Source organism: Microcebus murinus, chromosome 12, assembly GCF_040939455.1.
Source record: "Microcebus murinus isolate Inina chromosome 12, M.murinus_Inina_mat1.0, whole genome shotgun sequence".
Lineage (NCBI taxonomy): Eukaryota > Metazoa > Chordata > Mammalia > Primates > Cheirogaleidae > Microcebus > Microcebus murinus.
The window spans coordinates 2,194,231-2,211,485 of NC_134115.1; the positions used below are offsets into that span (position 1 = coordinate 2,194,231).

Genomic DNA, 17,255 nt, shown 5'->3' on the forward strand with positions numbered 1-17,255 from the left:
TCTGAGACTTGCAGTCTGGAGCAGGTCTCTGGGCTGATGTTGGCAGGTTTCTCCAACCACTCAGGAGCCCATCAGAAGTCCAAGATCCAAGGGAAAGGAAATTTAACTGCTCCACCTATACTTGTCACTGGTCTTCAAGCCTCTTGTAGGCCTTTCTCCTTCCAGTTCTCCTCTGCAACTTCTTCCTGTGGAATCTCCGATAGTTTCACTCACCCTTCCTTCCAAACCTAGTCCGATCCATGTTTGTCTGCCTGTTTATTTTTTTCCTTTCTTCTAAAATATGTCTGTCTTGCAGAGACACTGTGGCTGGCAGTTTTTCACATCTACCATCTTGCCACTCCTCTCAGTAAAATACCTATTTTACATCTGTTAGTAATGTTTGAAATTTAAAAGTTCTTAATTTTAATGAAATCCAGTTTATCTGTTTTTCCCTTTTGTTGCTTGTTCTTTTGTGTCACATCTAAAAATCTTTATCCAATGTTATGAAGATTTACTCCTTTGTTTCCTTCTAGGAATTTGTAGCTTTTGCCCTTACATTTAGATCTATGATTCATTTTGAGTTAATTTTTGTATGTGGTGTGAGGTAGAGGTCTGATTTCATCTTTTTGCAAATGGGTATCCAGCTGTCCTAGTACCATTTGTTGAAAAACTGTTATTTCTCTATTGAATTATCTTGTTAAAAATCAGTTCACCATAAATGTAAGGATTGTCTGTTTTCAAGAAAGAAACATTAGAATGCTAATTGGAAGCGTTATGTAAATGAGCTGGGCTTTTTTCCCCCAGTTTTATTGAGGTATCATTGACAAAAAATATACGTATTTAAGATATACAATGTTATGATTTAATATATGCATACATTATGAAATGATTACCAGAATCAAGTTAATTAATTGATTGATTAATCAAGTTAATTAACGCATTCATCGCCACATTTAGTTGCTATGGGGTGGTTGGTAAGGATAGACTGAGCTTCTTGACTGGTGGGCTTCATGTTAGGATCATCAGACAGGGTCCTGTTTGTTTATCTGGGGGGACCCCAAGCTAGTATTTATAGTTTATATTCTCTTGGCTTTCAGTTTCCCAAGAGAAGAATACTTTAGTGTGCTACTTTGGTGACAAAAAGCTGGTTTCCAGCATCGGAGCTAAGTGGGAGGGAGGAGGCTCAGAGTCTCACTATTCATTATATAATTCACACTTACTTTTCATCTTCAGAATGTCAGTTTTGCCCTACTCGTCCTTTGAAGTTTTAATTTATATCCAGCCTTTCCGGAGAGCACTTCTCTAGCCTGTCTTCAGGGTGTGAGAGGGGATCTGAGGGAATGACTGCCTCTTGTGCAGGTACCCAGCCAATTCTCCTGTTGTTAGCCCCTCCCATTCTTGCGTGTTTAAAAGGAGCTGGTGCCCCAGTTTTGAAACATTTTTCCTGAGGTGCTGCTAGGCTTTTACTTCCAGCCTAGGCTCAGCTTTCTCTCTGATCCTCTTTGACTTATCAAATACAACTTGTCCATTTGCTTTCCATTTTCCAACATTTTGTCTATCTTCTGCTGCTCTGGGTAAGTTTAGATCTTTAAACTTTGTAGGCATTTCTGTGGGCTTTCACATTGTGTTTTCAGAAGAGATCAGAAGTCAAAGTGATTTTTAATGTTAGCTGATATTAAGTGGTATGAAGAAATGTTAAAGCAGGATAAACAGTTGGGGTTGCTGTATGTGTTTCTTGTTCAGTTCTTTTGACTGCTGCATATCCTTCTGTTGTGTACAGCCAGTATGTTTTACTTAGCCATTTTTCTTATGATAGATACCTAAGCTGCCCCCATTTCCCACTGTTGCAAAGAATCCTGTGGTTAATGTTTCCTTGTGGACCTATGTTTGAGTTTCTCTGGAATATAGAACCAAGAATGGGTATTGATATATGCCTACTTAATCTTTCTGTAGGACTTTTCTATGTCATATATGCTCCCCTGGGTTAGTATAGGGTTTCCAGCCCTCACACATCCCTGTTTAGTATAATAACATTGTTTTATTTTGCATTTCTCTTATTGGGCATCATTTCACCTACTTAGTTGCTGGGGTTTTCTGCTTCTGTGAATGCCTCTGCATATCTTTTACCTATTTTTCTACTAGATTTCCAGCCTTTCTTTTGAGTAGCAAGTATTTTAGATACCTTGTAGATTTTAATCCTTAGTCAACTTTTTATTTCATATTCTGTTACATTAATTATAAGACTGTGTTCCCCAACTCCCATGCTACGGGCTGGATACTGGTCCCTGGCCTATTAGTAAATGGCTGCGCATTACTGCCTGGGCTCCGCCTCCCCCGCCCCGGCCCCCCATCCGTCTCCTCCCCAGTCTGTGGAAAATTGTCTTCCATGAAGCAAGTCCCTGGTGCCAAAAATGTTGGGGACCATCATTGTTCTAATACACATTTTTCCTAGTTTAAGATGTCTGAAGAGGGAGTGAATCTTATGGCTGCTGAGAGTCACTGATGGGTTGTTGTCAGCTGGGTGAGGGGCTTTAATGTTAGCTGATATTAAGTGGTATGAAGAAATATCAAAGCAGGGTAAACAGTTGGGGTTGCTGTATGTGTTTCTTGTTCTGTTCTTTTGACTGCTACATATCCTTCTGTTGTGTACAGCCAGTATGTTTTACTTAGCCATTTTTCTTATGATGGATACCTAAGCTGCCCCCATTTCCCACTGTTGCAAAGAATCCTGTGGTTAATGTTCCCTTGTGGACCTATGTTTGAGTTTCTCTGGAATATGTGGTTGTCGTTGCCTGTGTACTGAACTTGGTCGTGGTAGGCTTGCTGTTAGCTCTCTAGTTGGGGTATGTGCACTGCTGGTTAGTGAGGCAGCTGACTATAGGAGAAATGGCCAGACCCACTGAGCAGGTGAACACAGGCTGCTATGACAAGGTTTTGAAGGTCTTTTCATCTGTTTCCTGTTGCCTTTGGATAGTAGCAGCTTACTTTCTAGAAATCTGGTTTGACTGGGGAAAGATGAAACTGCAAGGTTAATCCAAACTGCAAGGTTAGTCCAATAGGAAAGTTCCAGTGACAGTAACATGTCAGATCATCTCAGAGGTGATAGTGGAGCATCCTTTTAAGCAATGCCAGAATGCTCCTGAAAGCAGGGAGAATATAGCATGAATGCCCATGATGCTGATGACTGAGATGCTGATGGAGAGAGACAAAACTCGGGTACAGAGAATTTAGGAATATCTTGATTGATTTATCTTATTATTAATATATTTTCCTTTTCCTAAGTACACAGGTAGTATGACAGAAATCTATGTCTAAGAAAGCCTAATAGACCCTTTCATTAAAACTAAAACTAAACTAAATAAAAAATTCTACATGATAGGCGGACCTGCCAAGGACAACTGCCAGGCCCCACTGAGAACAACACCACCTGGATATCCACCCAGATAAGAAAGTTTTTGGTTCTTGAATTTGTAAATACAGACAGCCCCTCCTATTTCTCAATGACCACCAAAGGTCACCCCAGCTCTTCCCATCAAAAGTCCTCAGCCCACTTAAAATGGTATAAAAGCCTTCCCCATTTACAAACGTGGCTTCTTGCCCCCCCTTGGGACTCATGAACCTCATCTGGGAGCTCTCAATAAAGCCATGTTGTTTGGCCCCACACTCTCTCTCTCTGTCTCTCTCTCTCTCTTTGCTTCTTTTCACTGCTGCCTGAAAACATTACTCTCACCATGTGCCACACATCGTTCTAGTACTTTACATATATTAGCTCATTTAATTCCCACCACAATCCTTTAAGTCCCTTAAAATAGATATAATTATTTCCATTTTACAGATAAACTGAGGCATAGAGGTTAAATGACATGCCTGCGGTCAAAATGCTGAAATATACTAGAACCAAGATTTGAACCCAAGCTATCTGGCTTCAGAATCTATTCTTATAACCATTCTATAGAATTTTGGTGTTTTCTATTTATCCATTTACTAATTTGTTTTGAGAAAGATTACTGACAAGAGTGGAATACTTGTGTGGCTGGGCCAGCATATATATTTGCCAGAGAGGAAAGTCTAATTGGGAAACAGCCTCAAAACATCAGTTGCTAGGTGAAAATAGAATCAAGGTAAATCAACTGGAAGATTTCAATGGACCCTGACAGCCAAGCTCATGCCTGCAGCTCCCCTCACTAACTAGACAGGGAGATTTGTGTTGACCAGCCAGCCAGTGCTAAAGACATGGGCAAACTTTTGACTTGGCTCTTACTTGAATTTCTTTCTACAAATAAGCATTTATCCTGTCTCTTCCCCCACCTCTTTCCCTCCCCCCACAAATATAAAATTATAAAAAAAAAAAAGATAAAAAATTCTACATGATAGGCAAACACGGTTACATTTTAATTAGCAGTATTTTTCTTGTTAGTGGTAGATAAAATATAATTGTTGACATCTTAGGTTCAATGAAATATAATCAGTCTCTTCTCTATCACCCACCTGTTAACTTTGTCTTTGGTATATTTCGTTAAACCAGATTTCTTAATTTTGACGTGGTCAAATATTAAATTTGGCCTTATGATTTATGTGTTTGGAGACTTAAGAAATCATTTCCTATCCCAAGGTCACAAAGATATACTTATATATTTTCTTCTGTTATCTTTTCTAAAATATCTTTAAGGTTTTTGATATGTCTGGAATTCACGTTTGTATGTGGCTGTTCCACTTTACTCATTGAAAAAAAATTCTGTATAAGCTAGTAGTTTAATGAGACACCTGCCGTCCTTCTCCAGGTAACATGTATACACAGTCCTCTTGTGTTCTGGATTCTTTCATTGTATTTGTCTACCTGCACCAGTAGCAAACCTATTGTTAACAGGGGTTTATGATATTTGCTTTTTTCTTATAAAGCACCCTCCTCCCTATTTCTAAATTCAGTTAGCCATTTATGAACTTTTATCCTTCTATGTAATCATTGAAGTTTGTAGAGCTCCATTAGAAATCCTAAAGGAATTTTAATTGTGATTGCAAGGACTTTATAGTTTATTTTGGCACAGTGTAATATCTTTAAAATGTTGAGCCATCCCTTCAAATGAATATCATAACATCTTATCATTTATTTATTTCTGTCTTTATATTTTTTAATATTATAAGTATTTTGTATTTTATTATCTTTATTACTACTAATTTGGATAGTTTGTTGATTCTGTTGAGTTTTTTTATGTAACATGATCATAGCACTGCAGATAACAATAATGTGACTCTTCTCAGCCATGTGTATGTTTGTTTGTATATTTATATTTTTGGCCTTAGAGTACCAGTGTGGCCTTCAGTATAATAGAATGCTGAACAGTAAAAAGATACCAAGCATCCTTGTTTTGTTCTTATTCTTAAAGGGATGCCTCCATTGTTTCCCACTTACTATCTAAGTTTTAGGTGTATAGTCTTATCAATTTGAGATCATTCCCCTCTAATCCTAGTTTTCTAAGAGTTTTAATTTATAAACAGATAGTGAACATTATCAAATGTCATTTCTGCATCTATTAAGATCATCACATGATTTTTTCTTTCTTTCATTAAGTATATTTTCTGAAATTAAATCATGCTTTGTTATTTAACTTCCATATCTTTTAGGTTTATTCTGTTCTTTTTCCACATTGAACATTTATGCATTTTTAATCTTTTCTAATAGTGATTCAACATCTTTTTTCCAAAAACCCTAAGGGTACAATTCGGAATTCAGAGTTTATTAGATTTTAGAGGATAATGAAGTATATATTCCTTATTACAGAATTGCTCTCATGACGTCTGGGGCAGCATGCCATATGGATATTTCATTCAGTGGGGTAAACAAAAGCAATAAGCAGTTTCATATCAGTTTAGGACAGGTTTTGCTGCCAAATTAATTTGTTGCAAACTTTAAAAATTGTGTGTAAGAGGTAATGAACTTTTGTATCTGTGTTTAAGACTTTAAATTCCCTTCTAAGTACTGTTCTAGCTAAAGCCTATACTTTAAATGTGTTATTGGGATTTAAATATTTCTAATTTTTATTTTGATTATTTTCTTTGACCAAAGCATAATGTTTTCTTTGAGCTGTTTCTCAATGATTTAAAATTTATTTCCAGGTGGTCAGAAAACATACTCCAGATGATACCTTTTATGAATGATGCTAGTACTGTTTTGAGACTTGCTTTATTTCTCACTTCATTGTAAATTTTTACAAATATTTCATGGATTTATCACAAAAATGTATATTCTATATTTGTTTTATTTCAGGGTCTCTTATGTCTGTTGCATCAAGCATTTTAATTATTGTTCAAATAGTTCACAGTCTTAGCCATTTTCTATTTGTTTGATATATAAATGAAAAAGAGAGATCAGTATTACCCACTGTGTGGATTTATTCTGTGTTTTTTAGTTTGAAAGGTTGTTATTAGATATATGTGGACTCACATTTTTACATCTTTTTGAATGTTCCTTTTGGCATTATAAATGACCTTTCTTATCTCTAATAATACTTTTTACCTGAAAGTCCATTTGTCTCATAGCAGTATAGGTATACCAGCTTTTGTGATACATAGTTAGCATATGATTAATTCAGTGTTCAGTTTTACTGTGCCCTTATGTGTAGTTGTTTCTTTCGTGCATAATTGAATTTAAAAAGCCAATCTTAGTATCTTCATTTTAAACTGAAAAGTTTAATCTGTTTACATTTATCATGATTACCAACTTATTTGTATAATTAACACTAATATCTGCTGAAATGTAAGGTGATTCACAATTTTCCCAGTAAGATTTAAAACCATTTTTTGGCCACTTTGTTATATAAACTTAAAGGGGTATATAAGAAATATTAGCCAGAAATAATCTTATTTAATGTATTAATTTAATTGCAAATATATATTTAAAATCACATTGTACAAATAATATATTCAAAAATACTGCTTTTTCCCTTACCCTGTGCAGTAATTTTATTCTCATTCTTTATAGAGATTTTTGGGCACCACATTCATCAGTAGAATCACTTTTTTGAAAAATTTATATTTTTCAAAGTCTCTCATTTTCACTTCTATCTGAATACTTGAAATTCATAACTTTTTAAATGAGTATATGTTGCTGTCCCTCAAAAATTTACCCAAGCCTCAAATATCCATTCAGTATTTGTGATTCCTACATTTGACCCCTTGCAGTATTGCTTTTTGTTGTGGTCTTTAAAAGGTTTGTTTACCTGCGTACATAGTGCTTGCATTGTGAAGTCCCACTCCCAGGAATATGTACTATAAATGAACATATGTACTATATCTGTGTCAAATTATTTCACCTCTCTTTAAAAACAAAACAAAACAAAAACCCTGAATTCTTCAAAACACCTAGAAGTAGCATTAATAGAGATCAGTTCTGGCTGAAGTTGTAACTAGTTAGGATTGGGTTAAGTTGCATATATTAGGAATTCCAAACTTATATGACTTAAGCAAAGTAGGAGTTTGTTTGTCCACATGTGCAAGTGTGGAGAGAGGCAGCTCCACAGATGGTCAGGGATACAGGTTACTATCCTGTTGCTCTGCCCTTGAGGCATGTGGCTTCCTCTCATGAGTCACCTTAAGACAGGATGACAGGCAAATGGGCAGAAAAGAGGCCCCTTCCAGCTTTGTAAGCTTGGTTAAGGCAGTGTTGGCCACACCTAGTTGCAAGAGCAACTGACAGGCATGGTCTTTTGTTCCAGGGTATTGTAGGAATAGGAGATACATGTTGAGTTGGCAACTGTTGATCTGTGCTGAGTGTGATTGCAGGAGTACACAGTGATACAGGGGACTGAGAACACTGTATGGCACTCCCTGTTACCTTAAGGATAATACCTAGGAAAAAAATGTCTTACACTATTCCTATCATCTTTTTTTCTAGATACAAGACTGACTTTTTCATTTTTTTTCCTTCTTGTCTACTTGATCAAGTTTTCTTGATTGCGTTTTCTTCATTCCTCCCTTCCCATCATAATCAACATGAGTATTTCTTGTCTAAATTTTAATAAATATTTCTTTCCTCCTTAGTATAGGGACTTACTAGACTCCTACTTCAGTGATTCTCCCTCCCCACATTACCTTTTATGATATCCTAGTTTGGTATTTGAGTTCCCTTTATTTTTATCCCCAAGATTATTATTTTTGTAAATCACCATTTCTTTACCTATTTACCAATGTCTCCACTGATCTTTGGATATTTATTGCTTTATCCATGCAACTTCTTTGGGTTTAAAATTCCTTTTTCTAATGTATATTCTTTATCAGATCCGTCAGTAGGGATTTGTAGAAGATAATCTCTTAGTGAGAATGTTTTTATTTTACCTCCTTGAGTGACAGTGGATAATGGTTTCTAGGTGTATAGTTATTTTCCCTGCAGCCCTTGGAAAATTCTTTCATTGTGTTCTGGTGTCTGTTCTGATGAGACTAGTGATAGTCCGGTTGTTGTCCATCTTTTGTTTTTCTGGTGGCGTTTACACTTCTCTTTATCTTCAGAATTCTGCAGTTTCACTATAGTATGTCTTCCTGTAATTCATATTTATCCTGCTTGGGATTCACTTTTCCTCTTCAGTCTACAGATTCCTGGCTTGTATGAAATCTGGGAATTTTTTAGCTATCTCTTCAAACATTCTCTCACTTTTTTTCCTCCATTCTTCTAGAACCTCTGTTTGATGCCCCAACCTTTTCTTTATATCCTCTGTGTCCATTATGCACTATTTCATATTTTGACATCTCTTTGTAATTTTCTCAGTCCTTTCATTTTTGTGCTGTGTCTGATTGGGTATTTAATCTATGTCTTGGATTGACTCTTAGATTTTGTTTCTGGAAGTTATATTTGGTTATTTTACAGATCTCCCTGTCTTTTTCTTAATAGTTCTTTAAACTTTTCTTATGTTTATGCTTTTGATCTTCAGCACTTTCTAACGTTCCAGTGTCTCAAGTTCTCAGAAGTAGGTCCTTCTGCATGTTTTGCTTGCTGACTCTCACATGTAGTGGTAGTGTGGTTTTTGATTGAGAAGGGTTTCCTTTTCCCTCCTTTGAGTCCTGTTAGGCCTTGATGATGGAGTTGTCTTTCTGGTTGGTTTTACTTGCTTCTGGGACCTACCCTATAGAATTTTAGGCTCTAGGATTCCTGTATCAAGTGCCCAGTGTGACTTATCACTGTTAGCCTGCATGAGGCACAGGTGTTCTCATTGGAAACTTTGTTCCTTCCCTACTCCAATTGCTAGACAGAAATAGCATCCCTGCATCACATCATGCTGTTTCCTGACAGCTTTTGGGTTGTGGTAAGGGGCTCTAAATGTACTTATTCTTGATAGTTTTGTTCCTGTGTGTTACAATTTGTATATAGTGGTCTCAACTTTCACAGCAGCAACTTTTATTACAAGGTGTGTCTACCTAGGTGTTTTGTTTTCTCATCTTTTTGTGACTGCCAAATACCTCTGTAATCAGGGGGAACTTAGGAAACTTAAACCCTGAGAAGTAGGAAACTAAATAACATGATGGATTCAGAGTCATGGTGGTTGAGGAGGTAAGTGATGTTGGAATTGAAAGAGAAGCCCTTGAAGCCCCAGGAAAGAAGGAAAAAAATATGTAGAGTGTGCCTCTTATGGACCAAGCACTTTTACGACAATTACCTGAGAGGAGAGGTAGATTCTCCCCCTACTTATAGATGAAGAAACTGAGGATCACAGAGACCAGGTGACATCCTTGCTTCTGAAGTCATCAGCAGCTGTAATGCAGTGAGGTCTCCCTAACTGACTTCACAACCCACGTTTTTTTCACTAAGTCTTCTTGCCTTTTATGTGAGTTGATCAGCTTTTGTGAATTTACTTCAAATTGTCATTCTTTTCCTCCCCTGGTTTCCCAGCATCTTGTGTTACTTTGCTCATGGATTACTAATTCTGTTAAAAGGTATTGATGAAAACAGTGTTTCTCTATTGTCTCTGGCTGCGGTGCATTTTATGGAGCCACCCAGTACACAGAGCAGCACAGTACGTAGTTCTTTCCCTCACCCTGTGTGATGTTTCTCATATTTTCTATTCTGTTCTATTTTGTCTTTTTGTTTCCATTGGTTAAAGTAGGCCGGTTGTGACCTGTATTTTGACCCTGGGCTTGTGAAGTATGGCTTGAATAGATGTCAGCAGAAGGCTTCACAGGTTGTCTCCTTGGAAGCCCCTTCCCCTGCTTCAGCTATGCTCAGACCCAGCTCCTGTGCAGCTGGCCATCCTTGGTCTCCCCCCAGCGCCAGCCCCAGAGGGTGGGGGTACCTCTTAAATAGCATTCCAGCGTTAACTTTAGAAATTGGGAACATATCTCACTTATTCTTTTAGTGACTACCTATAGATAACATTTATTTTAAACCACATAACTGTAAGATTGTAACTCACTCTGCCCATTCTTGCCTTTAATCTTGATCATTTTATATTTCTGCCCTGTTTCTCTTATTCCATATTTTTTCTAAAATGTTTAGCAACTTCTTTCTCAAGTGAGTTTTAAAGCCAAAGCAAAGATCTGCCATTCTGCTATCTTGGAATTCTAGGTCGTTTTCTTTTTATTTAAATCATACAAGGTAGCTTATTAAAAATAAAATTAGTGGGAAAGTATCTGGTTTTTAATGTACCATTCTCTAATTTGACTTCTTAAAAACAAGAAATAAAGGAGAAAACCAGGATGCCAATGTGTAGAATGACAACACCATTGTGTCATGCCTGCCACTAGGGTGATACAATAATGTGTAACATAAATGTGTGTTAAAATGTACCTCTCTTTGTCTCTTTTGCCTAGCCCTCCAAGCCACAACATTGTAGTGAATGGAAAGGAATGTGTAAACTTTGCCTCATTTAATTTTCTTGGATTGTTGGATAACCCTAGGGTTAAGGTAAGTAGCACAAAATGTTGACATGGACAGATGACATTACTAACTTAAGAAACTGGACATAGAAGACTAGTGCAGAATATCAGAAAGGGTCTATGTAAGTGTTTTCCATTACTCTTTGTCCAACAGACTTGTGACCTGGACCTACACAGAGGGAGGCAAGAGTGTCTAATCTGGCTTAGTGTTGTGTGAGAGCCAAAGAACTGAATAAGCCAGACCTGAGTAACAGTTGGGAAAATGTCTGGGAAATTGCTCTGTTTCCTGTTGAGATTGTAGGCTAATAAGCATTTTTCAGGAGATACTTAGTCCCACAAAGGCAGAAAAGTTAACCAGATTTTCAGAATCAAGCTAATATAATTTTTCCATATTTTAAGTCATATACTAAATCTTTACATATGTCTTTTCTTTATATCCTGTTAGAATTATCATAGTCCTAAGAAAGGAAGAAAAGTAAAGGAAGGAGAAAGGAGCTATGTAGGTTGAAGAATAGGAAATGCCAGTTTTGTACTCTTAAAGATAAATTACTGAAGTATTTTTTTTTACTTTAATAAAGGCTGCAGCTTTAGCATCTCTGAAGAAGTATGGCGTGGGGACTTGTGGACCTAGAGGATTTTATGGCACGTTTGGTAAGTTTTGTTGTGTTCTTTTTCATGCTATTACTTTCAAGGATTAAGATTTAATTTTATTTCAAAACACCTTAGAAAACATATCCTTACTTAGTTGTGGTGTTAAGGTGATATGTGTGATTTCTTACTAACTTTCTAGAACATTTTGTGGTTGGGAACTGCTGGTGGGAAATGCCTTGGTCTGAGATTGAGTGGGACTTGTGGAGAAGGGAGCAAAGGAGCCCTCAAAGCTATGCCACACCAGGAGGGTGAAGGCAGAGGTGCTGTTGCATGTGCCCCAAGGGGCAGTGGTGTGAGAAGACAGTTTGTTTCTGTTGTGCCTAACAGCTGCAAGGTAAAGGGTTCAGTGTGAGTGGCTCTGCTCACACATAGTCATTTCGGGACTGGGATCTTCCCACCTTGTTGCCTTAGTGTCTGTGGGCACTCTCCTTGTTTGCATGTGTGGGGGTCACATATGGGGACCAGAAATGCAGAGCAACAGTGCCCTTTATGAAGGGAGGTGGCATCACACACTGTGTCTTGCATCCACAGAATGCAGGGGAAGTGGCATTTAATGGTCCCACCCACAGCCCATTGATGAGATTGTAACCCCAGGCAGTGACTGGCCACAAAGAAGCCTGGGAAACAGCTTTAACTAGGCAACCATGTGCCAGGTGGAAAGTCCAGAACAGATTTCAAGAGGAGGATGGGATAAGCTATGTAGTTTTGTTTCTTTCTGGAATGAAAAGGAAGGATCATTGATTTCCTTGTGTGTGAATAAGTAAATATTCGATGAGTATATGATTTCAAATACTGTGAACTCCCTAACTCAGTCATCAAAGGAGAAAGACCCTGTCATTTTATGGTTGTTTTATTAAGTGTATATTATTTTTTGTTTCTGAAAATGTCACTAAAAAATTGTTCAAACAATATATTGCTGGAAATAACATCTGGCTTACAAAATGTCAGAGTGTGCAGAAAGTAGAGCAAGGGAAATATGTTGTCTTCTATCCTTATTTCTATTTCTGGATCTTTTTGTGGTTTTTTGCTTTAAAAGTTTTGTTTGTTTGTTTTTTAATGTAAGGAAGCACCTTTTTTATTCCTTAGCTAGTTTGGTGGTTAGTTCCATTATTTGTTTTGGAAACAGATGAGAAGAGTTAGTGCCTGAGATCCTGCAGCTTGGAAGGGATCTTAAAAATCTAGTATTCCATCATTCCACCTATTCAGAAGAGGAAGAGAAAGCCCAGAGAGGTTAAGTGTCTTTCTCACAGCCACACAGCTCATTAGTTTCAGCCCAAAGTTGGAAAGCAGATATTCTGACACAGTTCTAAGACTTGATGGCAAGATCAAAGAAATAAGCTCAGATCAGTCTCCCACTTTCCTTTAGTCTAATGTGAACATGAGTTGTTTACTTGTTTTTTATTGGTAGAGAATTATTTCCTTGACAAGAATTAGTAAGCTAGAAAAGGTATTTTTTAATGGGATTATTGGTTGTAATCTAATTAACAAGGCTCTCTTTCTGTGACTGCTTGCTGGGGAAAAGGAATTGCTTTCTTAAAAGCTTCTCTTTCTAGTGGATTTTATTTACATGTGTGACCTTGGCCCTTGGTTGAGACTTAATCTGGAAAGATAGATGAGAGATTTATTTATTGCCAGATCAAATTGTAGAGGAAAAAATGTTTCAAATTTTCGAGACCAGTTTTCTCAAAGCTGTGAAATATGTTGTTAAAACCATCAGTTTTTCATTTACATGACCTGCATGGTTGGTAGTTTCAAACATGAGGTCTTTAGATTAATGGTTTTTAAATTAATTTTCTTGATTGGGTACTTCAGTATGCAATATAAACTTCAAAACGTGTGTAAGGATAGGTGTGAGAGGTCTTCTAATCCCGGCTCTATCTTCCTACTGCTATCCCACTCGCCAAAAGACAAGCTATTATTAATAGTTTCTTGTTAATTCTTCTAGAGACTTTCAGCATATGCAAACCACTTCCATACATGTATTCCCCACCACCATTTTTACAAAAATGCTAGCATACCATACACATTGTTCTGTACCTTGCTATTGAAGTTGAGTGTGTTTTAAATTTAAATTGGATTTGATCTTTTAGATGTCTATATGGGCCACCAGAGGCAGTATAAAATGAATATACAGTTGTTTATCAGACCCTCTGTAAACTACTTTATTGGTGACTGAGTCATCCTTATCCTAAAACTGTAGTTGAAGGTTCATGCAGACTGGCTCCCAAAGATTGCAAGTTAATTTGCAGTGGGACAGTTTTGTAATAAGACACTAATGTCTTGAAGCAATATGTGATGTTTTTAGGGTGCATTGTCCTTCAGATAAACTTGTTTTCTTTCCTTCTTAACAGTTTCCCATGTTTACTTGTCATCTTTTTTTTCTTTATTATATATATATTTCATATTTGTACTTTTTTGGTTTTCCAACAGTATTGTTTCTGTTTTTCTTAACTCTGGAAGTAATTACTTGAATTGTTATAGTTATATTAAATTACCTTGAAATTTTAGCATTAAATAAAATCAGAGAAGGTCATCTCAGGCTAAATTTTAAATCTCTAAAATACCTTGTACAATTAAATTATTCTAAATATTTAAGGTAGGTTTGCCCTTTGTGCTGAGCGGTAAAGCAGATATGAGATGCTTGCCTCTTTTATGTAGTTGCTTGTGTGTTCTGCAAGAGGTTAGGTCAAGGCTTAAGATCTCTTTCTCTGGGCTCTGGGTTGCTTTTAATTTTGGTTGTTATTTTTTATCCTTAAAGTATCACATTGAGGCATCTATTTCCAAAGCCTACTACCTCTTATAGCTCTTTTCTCAACTTTTCAGATAATGAATGTAAATCATTTTACTTATAAAAATAAATTTCCTTATTAAACATTCTCTCCTGTTACTGTTTCATGGTAACATATATGTTAGATGATTAATACAGAACAAGAAAAGGGAGCAACAGAGTTAAAATTCATCTAGTTTTTAAGGCTAAATATTCCCCTAATTCCTAGAGGCCTGGCAGGTAGAACTACCCAGGTTCTAAGAATAGTTTCTTAAGGGCTGTGTGATCTGAATTTCTTCCCACCTACTTGTGTGTATTTTAGAACTGAGCAAGTGGTTTTATCGAGCTGTGGAGCCTGCCTTCCTTCTAAGGCTGGAGGGGTCCCAAAGCACTTATGATAGTATCATTTGTTGAACTTTGTTTTGTTTTGTTTGAATCCGTTAATGTCTTATTTATCTGTAATTTATCCCTCATGCCCTGGAAGCTGTTTTGTATGTGTAATGGCTCTTGGGTCTTAAACTAGATCAAGAAAAAAATTGTGTGGCAGGGTTTCATTGTGAGAGATAATGGTACTTAATTGTGTTCTAGAGCCAGTCTAGAGTAAACAATTGTTCATTTGGGTAGTTTTCAAAAGTATTTTCCTTGTTTGTTTTAGAGCAGCCAGCTGATCCATGACTGTGTGCTTTAATAGGAAGAACATTTGGTTATAAAATTCCTAGATCTGCTTCTTCTTTCTACCAGTCATGGGATCGTAGTTTTCTCAGGTGTAGGATGGGAACAATCCTTGTTTGTAAAACTTAGAACATTTTGGTAAGAATCACATAAGATACTGCATGGGAAAACATTTTGAAAAACATGCAGTACTATATTGAGGTTCTAATGAATAAGAAAAATTATCCATCTCTGTAGAAATTTTTTTAAGATAGTATGTATGCAAAATGTGAAGGCCTTATAAGTTCAGCCTTAAGAGAAAATGCAGTTGTTTCATTGTTTCTAAATGGTTCTAAAGTTGACTATTTTATGGTCTTTCCCTGGAAAACAACTGAGAAGCCCATAATCTCTCTTGTGAGAAGCCGAACAAGTGGCTCTTTGTTGCTGTTCTTTTTCTTTTCTTTTTTATTTCAGAAATTTATGGGGACACAAATGTTTAGGTTACATATATTGCCTTGTGACTCTTAATAGAATATAGTCTTTTAACCATACAGAATTCAGATAGTTTAATTAAAAGATAGCTTAAAGTATGATCATGTTTTTCCTTTTAAAAGAAAACCTTTTATTCTACAAATATTGATTTAATTAAACAAATTCTTACATAGCATATTGCTTGTTCCATGCCAGGCATTATTCCGAGTGTTTTATTAGCATTAACTTGTATAGTCCACTGTCGACGGAAAAAAAAGCCAAGTCTGCAAAATAATTTTAAAGAGATTTATTCTGAGCCAAATTTGAGGACCATGACCCGGAGCCACTGCCAAGAGGCCTTGGGCAAGTGGACTCGCTGTGGCTGGGTTACAGTTTGGGTTTTATACATTTTAGAGACAAGGGTTATGGGTAAAGCCATCAATCAATGTGTGGGAGGTATACATTGGTTTGGCCCAAAAAGGAGGGCCATCTTGAAGGGGGGGGGGGCTTACAGGTTATAGGTGGGTTTAAAGATTCTTTAGATCGTAATTGGCTAAAGACATGAAGCTTTGTCTAAAGAGGTGGAATGTTTTAACATAAACTGTTTACCAGAGGTAAGCCACCATTTGTTGCAAATAGAAGGCCTGCAGGTTTGTCTTGCATACCCTCAGGCCTGTTAATAGGTTACAAAGGAAGTCTCCAAGAAGGGAGGGGGGCATGATAAGGCCTGTCTGACCTCCCTCCTCCTGGCAGGCAACTTTGCCCTTGAATATTCCTCTGGCCAGGAGGGGGTCCATTCAGTCAGCCGGTAGGGGTTGAGGATTTTAGTTCACACCACCTACCAACCCTTGAGGAAGTCAGGGCTGTTACCCTGTTAGACAGAGGAAAGCGCGGTAAGGCACAGAGCCATTTCAAGCTTGTCCAGATGCTTGAACAAGCACCTGGTGATGAGAGTGTCCAGGTTTGAATGCCCGAGGCCTGGCTGCAGTCAGCTAGCTCTGCGATGCCCAAGGTGGCCAGGCCTCCTGTCTCTGAGGTTCTGATAAGGGAGCCAGACAGGCAGATAAGCAAGCACAGGAAAGTGCCAGGTGCTGTGGGGCACGTGGAGGCTTTCTAGGGCACCTGCCTTGAGGGCTTCTTCTGTATTGTGTTTGCTCCTAGCAATGGATCAGAGAATGTAGTGCTTTAGTTTTATTCCATGTAAATCTATAGCCCTAGTTGGTGAAGTGGATCATATACACAGAAGTTAAGGACATCAGAAGTTGAAAATTGCCCTGGCAGTTTTCCCACTTGCTGCCTCACCCTACCTTGTGTTGAGAGTTTCTTCATTGCACAAAGTAGCATCAAGAGAAACAAGTTCTGCAGTCACCTGTCACAAAACCTGCTTTGCAAGACTGACATCAGCTAAAACCCAGTGTCTTTTGATAGAAGGAAAAGGGCCAATCTTTTTTAAACTTTTGGAGCTAGACAAGAGCCAATAAGTCATTGGTGTATCGTTTAGAGGTTCTTATGACTTTACAACAACTGTGTATAAGTGGTTATGAGTGTACTTAATGATGAGAATATTCATAATATGCCCATTTTCATCAACTGGGAAATTTACTCTAAAGGCCTGAACCAGAGTCATATTAGTTTTATAATCTGTCACTCATCAGTGAAGAGTCATTTAGAGCTAAGAAGTCTATAGAATTATTTAAAATCCCTTTAGTAGTTAGCAAAAATAGTCTGTCTATATCCATAGCATGTTTTTCTTTTTGACATGAAGACAGCAAATGAAAGCAATTCAGTGCAGTTGGGATGTCCATCTGCCAGCTAAATTGTGAAGGTTTGTGTTCGATATTCCCAACTAGAGGCAGTGTTACAATTAGGAGGTCTC

The 17,255-nt window shown here is 37.3% G+C and overlaps 1 protein-coding gene across 1 annotated transcript in view; it reads left to right on the plus strand.

Annotated features, from left to right (window-relative positions):
* SPTLC1 (serine palmitoyltransferase long chain base subunit 1) overlaps positions 1–17,255 on the plus strand; it is a 76,074-nt gene that overhangs the window by 20,351 nt on the left and 38,468 nt on the right. Inside the window, exons 4-5 of the mRNA XM_012773836.2 lie at positions 10,774–10,867; positions 11,418–11,490. Coding sequence (XP_012629290.1) covers positions 10,774–10,867; positions 11,418–11,490 — 167 coding nt within the window. The remainder of the gene's footprint in view (positions 1–10,773; positions 10,868–11,417; positions 11,491–17,255) is intronic.